The 17,912-nt window shown below is 38.3% G+C and overlaps 1 protein-coding gene across 3 annotated transcripts in view; it reads right to left on the minus strand.

Annotated features, from left to right (window-relative positions):
- Positions 1 to 4,225: 4,225 nt before the first annotated feature.
- Positions 4,226 to 17,912, minus strand: part of LOC113096331 (E3 ubiquitin-protein ligase PDZRN3-B) — an 88,720-nt gene continuing 75,033 nt past the window's right edge. For all 3 annotated transcript variants that reach the window (XM_026261689.1, XM_026261706.1, XM_026261698.1), the window contains 7 exons: positions 11,674 to 11,927; positions 10,747 to 10,834; positions 8,940 to 9,038; positions 8,742 to 8,804; positions 8,556 to 8,657; positions 8,344 to 8,460; positions 4,226 to 6,523 (listed from right to left, as the gene is read on the minus strand). In XM_026261689.1, the coding sequence (XP_026117474.1) occupies positions 4,988 to 6,523; positions 8,344 to 8,460; positions 8,556 to 8,657; positions 8,742 to 8,804; positions 8,940 to 9,038; positions 10,747 to 10,834; positions 11,674 to 11,927 (2,259 nt within the window). In that variant the 3' untranslated portion in view covers positions 4,226 to 4,987. The remainder of the gene's footprint in view (positions 6,524 to 8,343; positions 8,461 to 8,555; positions 8,658 to 8,741; positions 8,805 to 8,939; positions 9,039 to 10,746; positions 10,835 to 11,673; positions 11,928 to 17,912) is intronic.

The raw sequence follows: 17,912 nt of genomic DNA on the forward strand, positions 1-17,912 counted from the left end.
AGTGTAAGCTTTGAGAGAGATGTGTGGATAAAGAAAAGGTCAGTGGGACTGGAGTGTGGGCTTTTTTTTTTTTTTTTTTTTTTTTTAGACAGTGACATCTCTGTGCTTTAAGATTGAATTTTTCCCAGTTTGGTAGAACATGTTAGCGCAAGAACATTTAACTTGTATCTAGAAAGACTCGTAAGGTGAGTTCAAGTCCTCTTGAGACATCATAAAGTTGTAATTACGACTTCAGGTGTGTTCAAATAAATTTTAAACTTCTGAAAAAGAAGTTTGACGTACCTTTCCAACATAAAACATGCTCTACATCTACACAATAATGAGAAAAGATTGCATAAAGTGCACTGTGAAATGCATTATATAGGCTATTCTATTGCCATTCTACAATGCTATGGTATTTTGTACATGCAACTTGGGACGAAAGAAAAAAATAATCATTCATATTAACAAATTAAAATACAGATGCTACATCAATTAAATCCTGATATGTTTTCATAATGACATGCTCTCAGCTCAGAAACTCAGGGCTTAAAGAACTTTGTAGTGATGATCATGTCCGTTAATATGAACACCATATTTCAGATATTACATGAATGCCAGTAAGCTCTAGCAACTGCTTGGTTATTCTTCAGTTTTAATCAAGCTGACATTTTAGTTTTTCATCACCTTACACACCAAAACAGAAATCAGTTTTAGAAATCTATTAAAACTATGGAAGAATGGGTGCTTACATCTAAAATACTTCAAAGAGAGATCTTTGAATTGAGACTGTGAAACTGCAAGTCTTATATGCCTATGCATCACAGTGCTATACACTATGCAGGTCAGCGCATAAACTCTGTCCCACTTTTCAACTGATTGAAGTGTTTCAGTGCATTGACAGTGCTACAATTTTTTTTTTTTTTAATAAACTACACCATCTTAAAAATAATGAGATGTCACTATTCAGAATTCATGGGTCTGGGAAACAGACAGCCTAGAGGTGGTTTAATTGAATTGGGTACATACTTCATGTTCTTCCTGACATCTTCATGTTGGAGGGTCTGTGGGTGTCTTTAATGGTGGATGGTATTGTCCTGCTATCATTCATTGTTATATCTGATGCAATTTCTTCTGTGTAATATGAGAAATGTATACAATGTATACAAGTTTTGCAGCTTGTATTTACAAGCATGCATGTTTTACATTCTGGCCTATTCTGACATATAGGCAATTTCTTAAAGTAAAAACACTGTGCTGTTTTGATGAAATTAATATTTTGAATGAAGGATTGCAACCTGGTTTCATATAATCATAGCAAAATTTCTAAATAAAATCAAACCTGAACCAGACTGTATTCATAGTAGCTTGTTGGGAGACTGAATTCAGCTTATGCTGTTTGCAACACTAAAATGTAAAGTACACGACTTAATAAGAGGTAATCATGAAGATGGCTAAAAGAAGAGACAGCAATCATACAATGCATGTGAATGCAATCAGTGATTTTTAGCTGACTGCTCTCATGCTGGAATTGATGCAGTGTTATGAATGATATTGTATGGAATTTGCATTTTGAACACAGAGTACTTTAAGCTTATAAATGTCACATAATTAACAACACATGACAGGAAATCAAACATAACATAAGTGCAGTTGCCTATAGCAAGTTAAAAATTAAGTAGGCTTAAGTTAATTAACATTCAGCAAGTTTTCCCATTTTCATCTTGTACTATGACCTTTTTGGGACTTGGAGAAGTGTGAAACAAGAAACCCTAGAGGGTTTGAAACGTTAACAAAATATTAATTGTGATGGGAAAATTACCAGTTATTCAGAGGTGATTATTTTTCTTTTGATGTATAGCCTAACATTAAAACCAATATTTATGAACAATTTCTGACAGGCCCAACGATGTCTGAAGCTGTTGTGAAGTAACAAACTCATGAGGAACATTCCACGTCACATATTAACACGTCAAGTTGCTACGTTACTTAATTAACAATATACTTGGTAAATAACTTGCCGTACTAAGTGCTGACTAGTACTTTGTAGTGATAAGATCCACCCAGATTTGACAATGTTTATGTCCACATTACATTGAGTGTGAAAATTGGCCGTGACACAACATAGTCAATCATAAAACCTCCAATCACAACACTTCTCTCTGGTGCGCTCTCTCATAATCTGAAGGACGTAAAAACACATTACCTTATATTTCAATGACTTCTGTAATGCTTCAGTAGAGGACATGTTTTTTATTGGTTTACTTTTGGAATTTGGAAGTTTTGGAATACAATGTTAATTTGTGTTGTATATAGTTATGTAATTGTATAGTATATCATTTATTATTGCTTGCTTCTGTTGTCATAATTTTTAAGTGGCTTTGGATAAAAGTGTCTGCTAAATGACTAAATGTAGAAATATATAGCATACACAACAATGACTTTAATCATATTGCTGTTGCAGTCTTTTTATAAGTAAGCAAAAAGCCAATCAAGAAAGACCTTGCCTTAGTGGTTTTACCAGTTAAGGGCGTTTTACGTAAAAAAAAAATGCTGAATGAATTGACACATGATTCATAAGAAAAATGGTACAATTGGGTAAAAATTACAAAACAATTGAAAACAATACTCACTTCAGCCGATTTCTCACACAAGGATGGCCCACTGGAGTTCATTCTCATTCGAAACAATAAAAGCATCCCCTGTCAGCTCATTTCCTCTCACAAAGCTGAACAAGAGCCAAGGACGCAAACAGTGGTCTTATCGGTCAACAGCCGATTTACTCCAGAGCTTTTCCTTTTATTCTGCTGTGGCATTTAGACAAATGAGAGGAGCTCCAAAACCAACAGCGGAGGACGGCTGGCCGTATCACACGCTGCCCACCTTCATTCATTACCAATATAAAAATAAACCAGAGAGTGTGATCAAAGCAATCTCCACTTTGCCTCGCTTCCTGGCCCGGAAAGGGAACAACTCAGAATTGATTGCTGTTGCTTCTTTTTGTTTGCCTTTGCATGGAACGCTGTTATCTCCTATTAAAAGAGTGTGTGTGAAGAGATCTCTGAGGACATAAATCAAACAAACAGTCCTCCTTCAGGCAAGCAGAAAGGCAATCAATTACATACAAGCAGACAGAGAGGAGGAGGGTGACAGCATGTTACCTCTCCTCCCTTTTTAACATAATTATTCCCTTAACATTTGCACATAGCTACACAATGGTATAGCTTTTTTTCTTCCTCAAATCTTATACATAGCAAGAGTTAGATAGCTTTGGTACTTCATATCCCCATGAACAGGGTTATTTCATTTTTGGCACGACAAGGTGTTAAACAGGTCTTTATGAAATGGTTACATCTGTACTGAAAAAGGGTTTAGATTATACAGTGAAAAATGCCCCAAAAGCTTATTTACAATATAACCCCTCTAAAATATCTGGACCATTATGTTTAAAAATGTATGAAGGTCATTAGATAATAAAATATAGAACCAAGTGCCATAAAAATAGTGCCAAAAAATGTGGCACACCCTTCAAGCGAAATATTTCACAGAAAATAGATTTGCTACATAAATGAGAGGAAAAAATAATATTTGAACACTATCTGGGTGTCAGACATTGTAGAACATGTTAATATATATTGCTGAACTGCATAAGAAGAACAGCATCTGGGATTTCTCTACCAAGAAACCTGTGTGAACTTCATTAATCCACTAAAAATGACACCAGTTGGTTAAAGCAAACTGCAAGATGACTCGGAAAAAAGTTCTAGCATAATTTGTTTGCACTTGATTTGATGTTTTGTCATGAAATGCAAAAAAAAAAAAGAAACAAAAAAAAGAAAAGTGTAGAATAGTGTGTGTGCTGGGAACAGAAGTCTTTTCTGCATGCAGCTGGCTGCACCGCTCATTGCAGCTGTGGCATTGCAGACCTTTCAGTTTGATTGTAATAAGATAAAGGTCTGTTCACTGACCTGAGCTCCATGTTTCAGAGCTACACACAGCTGGGGACAGATAAGCAGAAACAGGGGCCTGGCTGGGTCAGTGGCCCTGAGGTCGAGTGGTCACTGAAGTGTGGACACTATCCACCCACAACCCCCTAACAGACTTGGACAGAAACAGATAGACACATATCTGCAGAACCCTTTGTGCTTTTAAATTGGATTGAAGAAATTCTCAACCTACTGCGGTTCCAAACTGAAACTTCTTGTTAGTAAAAATGTACTGAAAATAAAAAAAGCTCACCACAATATTTTGAAAGCTCATCAAATATAAAACAATAATTTATTATTTCTCTCATTTTACAAGACATCAAATTGTGTTTCTAGCTAATGATTTGTTAAACTGTATTATCTGGCTGTAATACAATGGAGGCCTATACAAAAGGCCTTTTTCTGTCTACAACAGATATTAATATCAACAATAATACAAACAGATTTAGATTTCAATAAATGACTGCGCTTTGATGCATGTCTTATGTAACAGTAGCTGTGTGAAATATGAACTTAATGAAAAACAGCACCTTTTCTTTAAAGTTTTTAAAGCAAAGTTATTTTTGTTAAACCCTGTCTGAAAAGTATATAATAACATCTGTGTAATGACCATTAAGCTAAATATTTATAACTTTAATAAGCAATATGTATGCATTAAAAGTACAATAATATTGACTGTTTGTTACTTGAAATAAAATAAAAAATGCTTATGGTTGTGATGCTTGATGGTCTTTGTATTGTTCTCCAAAACCTTTTAAACAGGCAAAATGGTCACGAATCAGTTCCATAATAGAATATTAAAAACCACAAGCGCAACATAGAAATGAACAGAGCAAATAAGAAAACACCTTCTCATCACTTGCATGAATCCATTCTATTCAATCTTTGAGACTCTCATTGTACCTTCTCTTGGCAAATGGCAAAGTTCCTTCGTATTTCCTATTTACAAATGTTGCCGCATTGAACGAGGCAGGATTGTCTACCCCAATCGGTAGTGTCCTATATACAGAACATTACAGAGCCTACACCGTGGTCACTGACAGCAGGGAGTTGTACACTCGCGTCCCATCGGGGGACTTTGTACCATGGGTCAACAGTTCCTGGATAGTCATCCAGTTGTCAAAGATTTTCTTGTTCCGCTTCTTCATCATCTTTTTGTTACTCAGTTCAATGATATTGACCTCCTTCTTCTCTTCAGCACTGCCCACTTGCTCCTTCAGACAGTCCATACGGCTCTGCTTCATAAATTCCCTGCGCTGACGCTGCTCTTTGGCACGGACGGCGTGTTGCTTGCGCTCCTCTTTACTCCAGTAGCGTCCCATCTTCATCTCGCTGATGGCATCGTCATCTGTAGTCATCCCACTGCGCTCCTCTCGGATCCGTAGGGCTCGCTCTTTCAGGAGCTTGTCCCGGACAGGCCGCTTTGTAATATAGCGTGTACCATCACTGCGGATCTTCACTTTCCATTCCATTTTGGGTTCCAAGTCAGCAGAAGCGACGGGGTCCCTGCACATGCTAACTAGGCTCATTTGACTTTGGGCATACTCCACCGACTTTTGCTGGATCAGTTGCATGTAGCTCTGGTAGTGCTGGGCATGGGCCGGGATGTGGGCATGTTTGTAGGGCGACTGGGGCTGGGCATGGCGACCAGCTTTGCGTTCTCGGACTTCAGGCTGGGTTCCAGCCTCTGACTCTTTTGACAAGGTTGGACGACTTCTGTTAGGGCTGCAAGCCTCTTGGACGGGCGACAACAGAGGTTTGAGAATTCTACTGGCACCTGAGGTACCACTACTTGCTCCGGCTTCCACTTGATTTTCATTTCCACGTCGCAAGGAGTTGTCTGGGGAGAGCTCTAGAGTGAGCGGCGTGCTACGACAACTTTCGCCTGTGTTGTACGCACTGGAGCTGTCCTTGTCTGACTTTTCTGGGAGTTCACTGATGTCCGCTAGCTCATGGCGTCTTGCATCCACACTTGTGTTGTAATTGCGGAAGCCGCTGTTGTGGAGCATCCAGGACTGTTCGCGGCACTGCTCACGCAACTGCTGCATACGATGCGCTCGGACTATGCTCAGGCACTCGAGCTCAATGCTGCGGAGCTCCTCATTCAGAAGCTCCAGCTCTTTGTCGACACCCTCCTCACCAACGCTGCCCTGTCCCCCACCTACGCCACCACTTGGCCAGAACAAGCTCTGCTCTGGGTTGGCACTGCTGCCCGCGCTCCGCATCTGGCACTTGAGCTCCAAAAGCTCACGAAACCGCTCGCATTCATCAGCAGGAAAGTCACCCAAGAAATCCGCATCCGCATAGTCTGCAGAAATGAAGGACTCGCTGCTGAAGGGAAGGTCACCACTGCCTAGGGTGTCCTGACTGTAGGCGAGCCTGCGCCGGCTGCCTAGTGTTGTGGAGGCGCTGGTTTGGTCATCTGCAAGATTCTCCTGCTCAGAGCTCTCATCGTTACGAGTGCTGTCGTCTGTGCGGCCCACTCCACTGTCCTTCTCATGGTGGTGGGAGAGCAGCGTAGCAGTGTCTGTTGTACCTCCATCCTCCTCATGCTTCTTCTAGAACAAAACATTTCAGGGAATGTCAAAAAAAAAGCATATCCAACTGACTTACAAAATTGGAACAATAGCAATTTGTCAAGGAGTCAACAATATTCTTAATATACAATGCCAGGTGACAACTAATGGCACTTTTCCACTGCATGGTACGGCACAGTACTCTACACATTCGGGGGGTTTCCACTGGGTAAAGCACCTGGTACTTTTTTTAGTACCGTGAACCATCGTACCATTACCAAAACGTGACGTGTTAACTCTGCTGATCACAGATTGGCCGGAGAGAATCATCACTACCTGCGTCACTGAACTTGCAATACAAACACAAAAGAACCGCTAGATTTAAATCAGCACAGCCAGTGAAGGATCGAACACAAATGTTTTGAAAGAGCGCACCTTTTTTAACAAACAAAAAGTTTTGTTGTCTGTTGCGGAAGTTCAGATGTTCCTCTGGTTAATAGCAGAGGGGCGGATCCAGCAAGAGCTTGATGGGGTGATGCAGAATAAAAATTATTTTAGGAGTCGTGTCAGTAGAGGTGGCACAACTATAAAAACATGTGAATAATCCCGCCCACTCTAAAGTGATACTAAACTAGAGTGTAAACGCAAACTGAGCCGAACCATGCTGTACTACACTGAGCTGAGCCAAGCTGAGCCGTACCATGGAGTGTAAAAGCGCCATCCATAAATTAGGAAGCAAGCCTATCACAAGCTCACATGTATAGGTGCAGTGGTTTAAAGGTGTGGGGGTGGATCTATGTATAGGCTTTCCCTAAAGATACTTAGAACTTGTATAGACAAGAGACACGTTTAGCTGTATACGTAAACATTTTGTATCATATCAGCTATTCGTCCAGATGGATCTGGGATTTTGCGAGCATGAAACCTATAGCTATTTTTTTTAACCGGGTCCTGGAGAGGATAAATCTGAAAACGACACCTTGCGTTTTCATGTGTACAGCCAATCCATATATTTTGTGAATCGATGATGTCATCTCTACCCTACTCAAACACCACTACATCACATAACAAAAATGGCGTACTACATGCTCGTGTTACTAAAGCAAAATTGTCTTTTTGTTGTTGTGTTAGGTTTGTAGCTATACAGCGTGTAAGGTTTCTGTGCTTGCTCCAAGTATTCTTCTCCATTTTAATCTCTGTGGCAGAATTTTAGCACCACGTACTGGTTTGGAATGTATAATATATCATTTAGATAATATATATAGTTATATATATATATATATAGTTATATATATATATATATATATATATATATATATATATATATATATATATATATATATATATATATATATATATATATAAAAGATTGGATAGGTAAAGCTCTGGCTTCCTGTGGATGAGTCCATCAAGGATGTTTTTGAAAACTTAATGACAAAGTTTCTAGCTTTGGCATAATGAATAAGTAAGCAATTATTCAATACGGTCTAGGGCGAATCTGAACACATTAGCATTTATATTACAAATTCAGAGCAGCCATATGAGATCTGACCACCTCCAAATTGGTTCAATTAGATGTTGAAGAAGAATTGGACACCGTTTACACATGTACACTAAACAGTCGACTTCAGGAAATCTGATCACCTGAAATGGATGCTAATACCAGGTGCAAATGGGACCTCAACACGTCATGCTTTCTTTTAAACTAAAGTTCCACCTTGACTGCTTTACCTCCTGCTCAGTGACGGACACAGAAATTATAATTGATGTGTAGGATGTCAAGCCATGACAGACTGATCTATGACTGATTGATATGCCTCCTGACCGACTTCACAAGTGACTTTCTGATGGATTTGCTATACCTGCTGGAGCATGCTTGCTGTGAACTGCATAGCCTGATGGTGTTGTTGCTCTAACATATCCATGTGGAGGTCATCCAGGTAGTCATTTCTGTCATCATCCATCCAGCCTTCATCCAGCTAAAACAACCAGAGAAAAAAAGAGAAACGTTATCAGCTGTCCTTCAAATCTGGTGAACAGGATGAACGGTGTGATTGTGGCTTGGGTCTCTCACCTGTATCTCTGGTCGGGCCAATAGCAGGCACACATTTGGGTGTTCTTCACTGGTTAAAAGAGCCACCGCTTCCTCACGGTTCTGAATCTCAATGCCATTGATCTGAGATGTGGAACAGAGATTTGTTTAGAAAAATGCCCAAATGTGACATCATAAAACAAATTACATCAATGGTATGGAGCAAACCTGGATGATTCGATCTCCCTGTCGAATCCGTCCATCTTTTGCAGCGATGCTGTTCGGATCAATCTGTACAAGCAGGAAAATTGGTACAATAATGTATCTAAACGTCTTGTCCTTTATAACTGAAACCACAAAGATTTTAAAGAACATACCTTGGACATTACCATGCACAAAAATGGCTACTATTATGACAAAACTCACCTCAGTGACATAGATGCCAGTCTCATCTTCATCATCGGTCCTGTAGCACACAGTTAACCCCAGTTTATCCTGGATATTAGTCCTGTATAATTCCACTTCCTGAAAGAAGAGTGTGATATTTTAATGCACAGCACCGACTATAAGTCATTTGTAAGTCGACTTGTTGAACAGTGCAAACACAGCAACTTAATCATAAGAATGTACACAATCTGTTGTCTTGATCTACATGTTTGAATAATTTGCCCAGATCGTAGTGCTGCAACAGAGCTACATGCTGTCACAAACATGCACACGAGTCAAGTCTCATTCAGTCTTGTGTCAACACCTGTAATCTACAAGATACATATGGAGATCACAGCTCTCACGGGGCTGGTATCACAGCAGGCCTGAACACAGCTGTTATCGAGCAATCAAACATTTTACAGCAAAAACCTGGCATAATCTAAACCAACCAACAAATGCTCTGCCATCAATCTTAGTCAATGTAAACAGGCGAATCTTCTGAATACATGTCCAGGTAAGGAAATACTTAATATTAGATATAGTACATAAACTATTTAAAATGTTTGGGTCCATTTAAACAGAAATATTGTAATATAATTACATTTATAAAAAATAACTGTTTTCTAGTTTAATCTATGTTTACATTTTTAAAATATAATTTATTCTTGTGATGGCAAATCGGAATTTTCAGCAATCTTAAGTATTCATTATCACTTCAGAAATCATTATTTAATGCTGATTTGGTGCTCAGGTAACATTTCTTATTATTTAGTTGATAACATATATTTTTTTTTTTCGTGAAAACTGTGATACTTTTGTTATTTTAATCAGCATGAATTCAAATGTATAACATCTAAAAAGACCCTAAACATAAACATTGATTGTTTTTAAATACAGTTGAAAAATCTGCTTATAATTTCCTTTGATTTTGGGGTGAAATATAATGGTAACATGCTTGACAGTTGAGATGAGATTAAGCCAAGCAGTAATCGTCCATAATAAATGTCTCAGACCTTGATCCTTTCTTTGAGCATGAATTTACTTATGACCATTCTGAGGAAGTATTTGATAAGCTGGTTAGTTCCTTACATAATACGATTAAAGCCATGTCTGCAAACACTGCACTATGGAAGGAAAACACTGCATATTAGTGCATTTCTATCTCACAGCATCTAAAACTCTCTTTCCTTTGTCCTTGAAGTGCAAAGGAGAGCATTAATCAAGGTAAGCAAGGCAGGAGGGTGGTGGAGTTGTTGGGCATTCAGATTGGCCCCATCCTGGTCATTGATCTCTGTCTGCAGGCCCCCACTGCGGCACCTAGAGGCCCTCAGGGGCCAATGAGAGGTCGTTGAGAGTGCTGCGTGCAGAGCATCTGCTGCTAGAAGTCTCTGAACTTCATCTCTTTATGGACTCACTCGTGACCCCTCATGACTCACAACCCACCACTATCATTACAGCGCAATCTGTCTATGCTTATTGTACACTTAGATCCATCATGCCAGTTGTTAGTCTAATTCCAACCTATCCAGTTATCTCTTTTCACCTATATAAGTAATTGACAAAAAAAATAAATAATGATATCCCCGTCTCGCATCTGTTCAAGGGAACAGGGCTAAAAAGGCTACTTTGTATGAGTACAGCTCACTGCTTCAGTGCGTGTGTGAGGTTATGGATGGTGTGGTTGGTCAATTCACCAATAGATCAGTGGAGACAGTTTGCATCAGGCCTGGCGTCAGCATGTCTTAATTCACGTTTCAGGGATGATGGAAGACAGAGTAAACGGAGAGATTCTGTGTGGCATTACCTCATATTCCAGCTCTTCTCTTTCTATCTCATGCTGCATGCCCTCTAGGAAATCATTGGGGTCGAAGTATTCATGAGCAGGAGAGTGTCTAGAAAACATAAAAACAAAACCATATCATACCATAAAGAACAGCATTATAGAGGAACTGTGCCTGACAAAGGACCCCTGTATTCAAGCTTTAGAGGACTGAGTAATTAATACATTCTATGAAATGTTACCAGGTTGGCTGAACTGATTTTACTCTTATAAGCACTAAAATATGGGCTTTTCTTATTGATGACAAAATAAGTATATGATAAACTACAGCAATATTTAATAAAACATTTGTAATTATTATCATTATTATTATTAATAATAATTTGAAATAATCTTCAGATAAAAATACAATTATATATAATGAAATAGCGATTTTAGAGCTGCAACTATCAATTTCATAAATTTCCACGACTCCCATTTTTTTGAAATATATGTGACCATTTTTTATTCTTGAACAGAGCAAATATATTTAATAACTTTTACAAAGTATAAGACTTCAGGTAAAAACGAGCATCTGCAGGAATTAGATATTAGAAAACTTAATTTTAGTGTGTTTTGAAAATAATTAAATTCTTTTCTCTTGGTTACTAAGTTCCTGTCAGTAACGTGTGAAAGACAAACCCTGAGGAAACACGAAGTGAGATGTGAGAGGACAGATATTGTGTGAGGGGAAAATCCAAATCCAAATAATTTAATTTATTGCAACTTAATTTAATATTGTGCCTTGGGCGAAAACATTGTTAGTCTTAAAGTTTAGATGGTCTGGTAGAGCATCTTCTGAAATATGTGCAATTGCATGTAATTGCTAGAATGTGTTGTAACTGATTAAGTGTCAATCATAACTGAAATCTGTAATATGCATTGTAATTGGTCCAGGGAGCTGTCACTCACCCCTCCGGCAGCAGGTACTGCTCAAGCACATCCACGGGTGGGGAGGATGTAGGCAGCTTGCTGAGGGCCATGATATGCTGGAAGGTGATGTCTGTCTGGGTACTGATGTCCACTACCTGTGCTTCCCCACTTGGGCCCATAGGCTTGGGCCTGGGAGCCCGGCGTAGCACCTGGACCATAATGGGTTCTTTAGCTGTACGGAAGGCCTCCACAGCCTGGTCATGCGTTGCTTTGGACAAGTCCTTTCCATTGACCTGTTGAAACACACAAACATAAAACACTAACATTAAAAATGGCATTAGCAGTAATGCATGAGGAGTTTTGCAAATAATTGAGAAAATACAAAAACTACTCCACTGTAAACGGTAAAGCTGGCAAATCCATTGAAATGGAAAAGCAAGGGAGCAAAGCATTAAAAACAACCATTACAACAGAACAAAGCATCTGTAGCACCTCGCGCTGCTTTTGGGGGTCAAAGCTAGGCACAGCAAAACAACAACATAAATTAGAAAGAGGTCTTGCTAATTAATAAGGGTCATTAAACAAATTGAACCGGGGAAACCTATTTAGCTAAGTAATTTGAAGACGAGGGCCTCCCTGGAAGATGATGTGGGCTCTGTACATGAGGAAATGCATGTGAGCTTCAGGGCCGAAACATGACACACCAATCAAGAGCAGTGCTCTGCTGATGAGGGCTGAACGAAATGAGAAAGAAGAGGTTCAAAGCAATCTTTAAGTGCAGAGAACCAAGGCCAGATGGGGTCTGAGCTGCATGCATAAAGAATAAAGAAGATTTGTACAGTACTCAAATTGCACTTATAAATTCAGAATTGTTGCTACCCTTAAAAAAAGTAATATGGAGGTACAGTAACAATGATGCTAATAAATAAATAAACACACTGTTACACTATAACTGAAAATAAATAACTTGCTTAAAACCAAAAAGTACAACATTTTCAAATAATGTTCAAATAATAATAATAATACAAATGTATTATTCACTACAAAGGTTTTGGTTAGGCTGATGTCAAGCTAAAGCCAACAGCTAACACACTTTCATTAGGATGCAGAAGCATGACAGTTTCTGTTAGTGTGTCTGCTAACAGGGTGTTTGACCTTGGGTGAACCGTCTCTCTTATCTCTGAGCTTATAGAGCTTTTCCCCATGTGCTCGTCTCAACAAACAAAGCATTCCCCATTTGTTCATTTTTGATTTCTAGACGAGAGACAGCTTTGATAGAATCTGTGCTTGAGGCATTCACATCCACTTATGCAAACCTACTCACACACACACACACACACACACACACACACACACACACACACACACACACACACACACACACACACACACACACAGGCTTACAGTGATGCAATGGTTGAGAACACAAACGCCTTGTTAGTGCACACAAAATTAATACATCCAAATACATGCAAACATATTTTTACACACAAATACTGAAAATAATAGTTTAGCAATTCATTTTCTAAGCAGCATGGATGGCTTTCTCGAGTTGTATGCAATATTTTTTTATGTCAAACATTTCCACACCTTTATCACAGACTTGAAGCTCTCACACAGCTTTTAGAAACGTATCCACTGAAATCCTCCGAGCATTCTATATTTTCTTTACAAATAAATAAATAAGTCACTTGTGAGAAATATATCTAAAGAGTAATTCACAAGCTGCTGGATCCCATTCTGGGATTTCCAAACAGGCAGGATCAGAGCACTTCAGCTCTGAAGAGAGAATATGTTAAATAATAACCGAGAGGATTAAAACTAATCCCAGCCTGAGGGATAATTGGAACATCCAATATGAAATTCTCTAACTTTCAAACCGAAACAAAGATCCACCATCTCTAATAATAGAACACTGTGGAAGCCTTCTAGAGAATGTTTGCCAAATTGAGGTTCAATGGTACAATAATGATATAACTTGGTAAAACCATGGTACATTCATTATAGGTAATATGGTCTTATGTTTACATTTTGTATTTATATTTACATAATTGTATTTATGCGATGATAATATGACACTACCACAATTAATTATTTTTAGTATTACCATCAGAAATCATGGTTCATGTCCAAAACAACATGGTAGCAGTACTATTTTGACTACCATGTCCATGGAACTTCAATAATATCACAGTGTTACCATGTGCAAAAAAACACATCCTTACAAAATAATACTGTGACAGCGTTAAGGTATTTACAAGATACTCAAAAGTCCTTGAATAGAGGGTATACTGATATAATATTAAATAAACAAATAAATCTGTATATGATTTAAAACAGAACAAAAGTATATTACTTAAATCATGGTATATACACTCAGATGTCCTCCAGATAATCACGGCATTTCCATGGCAAGTGTCCAAAACCGTGGTGCTCTGGAGGTTTCGTCTATAAAACCACACCATTACAACAATATATGTATCAAAACATGAAATACCCAAGTACTATTTTTGCCATTATTGTAGATAACAGTTATTTTTTGTTTTCTTTATTTTTACCGTTACTTCCTTGTATTAAATTCTGTGTAGGTTTTAATTTCGTCCCTCTTTCTGTCAGCTAGGTCAATAACACAATCATCCCTTTCTGTGTGTCTGTCTGGTTCTCAGTAGGACTTAAGTGCATAGGAATCCCTCTCCTCCTCATAGCCCATGACCCCGAGACAAAGCCTCAACCCTGGAAACGTTCTGCCTCACTGCCTCTCCAGCAAGGAGAAGGGGGGGGACAGCGGGACCCCCATTCACACAGCTCACCTCTGACACATCTCTCTGAGGAGTACACAACAGCAGAACGGTGCAAACTGAGCCTCTTCACCCTCTGTTTAACACGGCCATTCACAGCCGACACATGTTGTTGTTCCATTAGACGTCTACTGACCGAGTCAGTGAACAGAGACAATATTCACATACACAATATGAAATATCAATTCTAAAACAGAAACCTCACACTAAAGGTCTAGTCACATTTACCGCTGTTTGGCGAAATCCTGTCATTTCAATAGGAATCCTCTCCATTCGGGAATTATCAGTAATATTTATTTACATTTCATATAGAGTATATATACAGTAATGTTTTAATATATTCTGTTTTAATATATTTTAAAATGTAAATTATTATTGTGAAAGTAAAGCTGAATTTCCAGCAGCTTTTACACCAGTCTTCAGTGTCACATGATCCTTCAGAAATCATTCTAATGTGCTGATTTGGTGCTTGAGAAACATTTCTTATTATTATCAGGATGGAAAACAGTTATGCTTAATATTTTTGTGGAAGTTGCTCTTAATCCAGATCTGGGCATTTTGGGGTAAGTTTATGGCCTTCAACAAGTCTCCCATCTATTTCCAATGTACTTCATGTTACATTTATCTCAATCACAAGTTAGCATATGCGATCTTGATAACATTACAGATAATTTGCAAGAAGTTTATGGCTCTGAAGGACTTAATGTCATTACTCCAACTCTCGTTTGTATCAGAATTATCATAAGTCAAAGTAAAATCTGCCTGATAATACTTTCTGAAGTGAGATGGATTGAACTCCACTTTTTTTCACACCACTTGTCAATCTCAATAAACTCAATAAAAAGTCAAAAATTTAAAAAGGCTTTGGGAGACACAGCTCAACACAACAATAGAAATATCAGATGCAAAATAAGATGAGAAGCTTGTGTTTTTCTCCAACTTTCCCATTATCTATTGTCTTCTCTAGTTAGGCACATATGTTATTCTCCAAACATTATGAGTTCAAGAAGAAAACACACAAAAAACAAGCATCTTTCAAACTTGACAGATTAAGTTTAAGCTTAAGGCTTTATTCCCAGAATCCCTCAAAGAATATTTTAACTATGTGTGAGTCCCGTCTAGAGATTTAATTCCTCTTTTCTTCCAAACATAAACGGGTGCAATTTGGCAGGGAAGGAGAAGGTCTTTCGACGTGTATGTATGTGTGTTATTTCATTCAGAAGCAGGAAACCTCCTTACAGTTCTGGCTGACTTGAAACACAGCAACCTTTATATGCTGCGGCATGCCGTCTCAGTGTGGATTAAGCAGCAAACAGAGGGAAACTAATGCCTCTGATAAGCATGGACGCCTGCTAAAAGACGCCGCTGTTTACTTGCACTTAATCCTGTTTAAGCATGAGACCTTCTGTTATCCATAGAGGATCAGTAGTGGGAGGCTAAATCACTTCCTTCAAGCTTCCTGACTGTGTCCTTGCTTTCCTCCTATTAATGAGTTGTCCATCACTTTCTGTTTGAAGAAAGTACAGTTTCCCACACTCTACCACATAAAAAGACCACAATTAATTTTTTTTTTTTTTTTTTTTTACCTTACTAGCAGCTTTTGAGTTTATAACCGGGCCCAAACAAGTACAACACTTACAGAACTCTGTAGAGTTATGAACCGAATTTACTGAATTTGAGCCATATTTCGGTTACTTTAACTTTAATATGCTTGCAGAAGTATTCAAATTCTCACTTAAATAATTTTACACAATGTATGGATCATCTCTCAAGTGCATTATTGTTAAAGAGGACTGTTAATAATTAGTGATTGATTGATAAGACATTTATTTTTATAATAAAAATAATTAAAGTGGTATGCATAAAATGGATGGTACAAAAAAAGAAGAAAAAAAGAAAAGAAAATTAACAATTTAGGTAAATGAGATGTATGCAAAGTTGCTGACATTTGACCTTAAACAACAAAAAAAATAAAATGTAATCACATGTTCAAGGCCTATTAGTAACTAAACATATTTGACGAATGATGACACAACATATAAAACCTCCATCTGGGTAAAGACGGCTACCACTGGAAATGCTGACAATGACGTCATTACACACTTGCACAAAAAGCCTTTTGCACCCATCAATTTAATAAAACAGTTCTTTAAGACACAACAGCTCAGTATTTTTAAAGCGAGGTGCACAGCAAGCAGTATTTAACCACTATAAGAGCTTTCATTCGGAATATAAATGAGATATAACATGCACATCATCAGCATTCAAAATCAGCCAACTGCTCCAGCCTAGTGAGTCCAAACTTCTCTGTTAGCATGTTTTATTCATGACTCAGCATGGACACCAGGGAAGATGTCACCATTCACCCCCCAACATGCATACACTTGATTTTATGCTGTTCAATTGTGTCTTTTCCCATTCTAAAGAATAACAAGTCTCTGGAGTGGAAAAAGTCTCTGATGGAAATGCTAATAATGGTTTAGCTTCTCAGCAATGGGTCTATTAATATAAATGATTCATGGTCAAGTCATCGCTTTGGTTGGATAAAGGCTGGCATGCTTTGCTTTTACTACTTCCTTGTACGTAATTCTGAAACAGACAGGGAAAACTGTTGACCTCTATAATTAGACAGAACAAATGGCAGACGTTAGATCACGAGTGGAAAACAAAGACAGTTGGGACACTTAATCTGGACTTATTTCATTTTAATTGCGGAGAATCTGATGCATCTGTGCAAATAAAGCTGTCCATAAAATAATGCGGGCACACCTGTGCTCGTCTATCACATCTGCGCCAGACTTATGGAGGCTAATGACAAAACAATGCAAACTATTCATATACTCCTCTGAGAATATTTTTATATAGACTATGGATATTTTTGCTGCAAATGGACAGTATGCTTCTTCATGCTCAATGTGTTTTGTCTAAACCTTAAAACGTTAAGTCGATCTCTAAGCAGCTTAAACATTTATGTCTTTACTTTGCCATGTTGTGTCTACAGCAATGTCAATGTCATGTCAATATTAACATGTTACGTCTGCATTTCTCTGCACATTTGTCTCCTTCCATCGGTAACATGTCGCTCTGTGTATGGCTTGGTCATGTTCTGTGCTTTGTCGACCCGTCAGTGGCGGTGGAGAAGAGTGTTGCAGACTGGAGGGTAGCGATCTCTCCCGAATGGTTCCTGACCACCTGCTAAAGCATGAAGCAGCTGTGGAGGTGCTGTGGGGAGGACATGTCCCTGATTAAGCTAACTAGACTGCGCTGAGTCCATTTTCCAACAATAACGTGCAAACCGTTTGCTTTTTGCTTCCCATCACTGTAATTAAGACTAATTAAGGGAAGAGGGAGATAGCGAAAAGAAATGTGAGTGTGGAAGCAGTGTGAAAAAGGTGATGCAACTAAATGACACCAAAATACAAAAAAATATTTGCAGTAAATCTGAAAATATCTTACTAAATATCTTACTGCAATTGTTTT

The sequence above is a fragment of the Carassius auratus genome, chromosome 6, assembly GCF_003368295.1.
Source record: "Carassius auratus strain Wakin chromosome 6, ASM336829v1, whole genome shotgun sequence".
In the NCBI taxonomy this organism is placed as follows: Eukaryota; Metazoa; Chordata; class Actinopteri; order Cypriniformes; family Cyprinidae; genus Carassius; species Carassius auratus.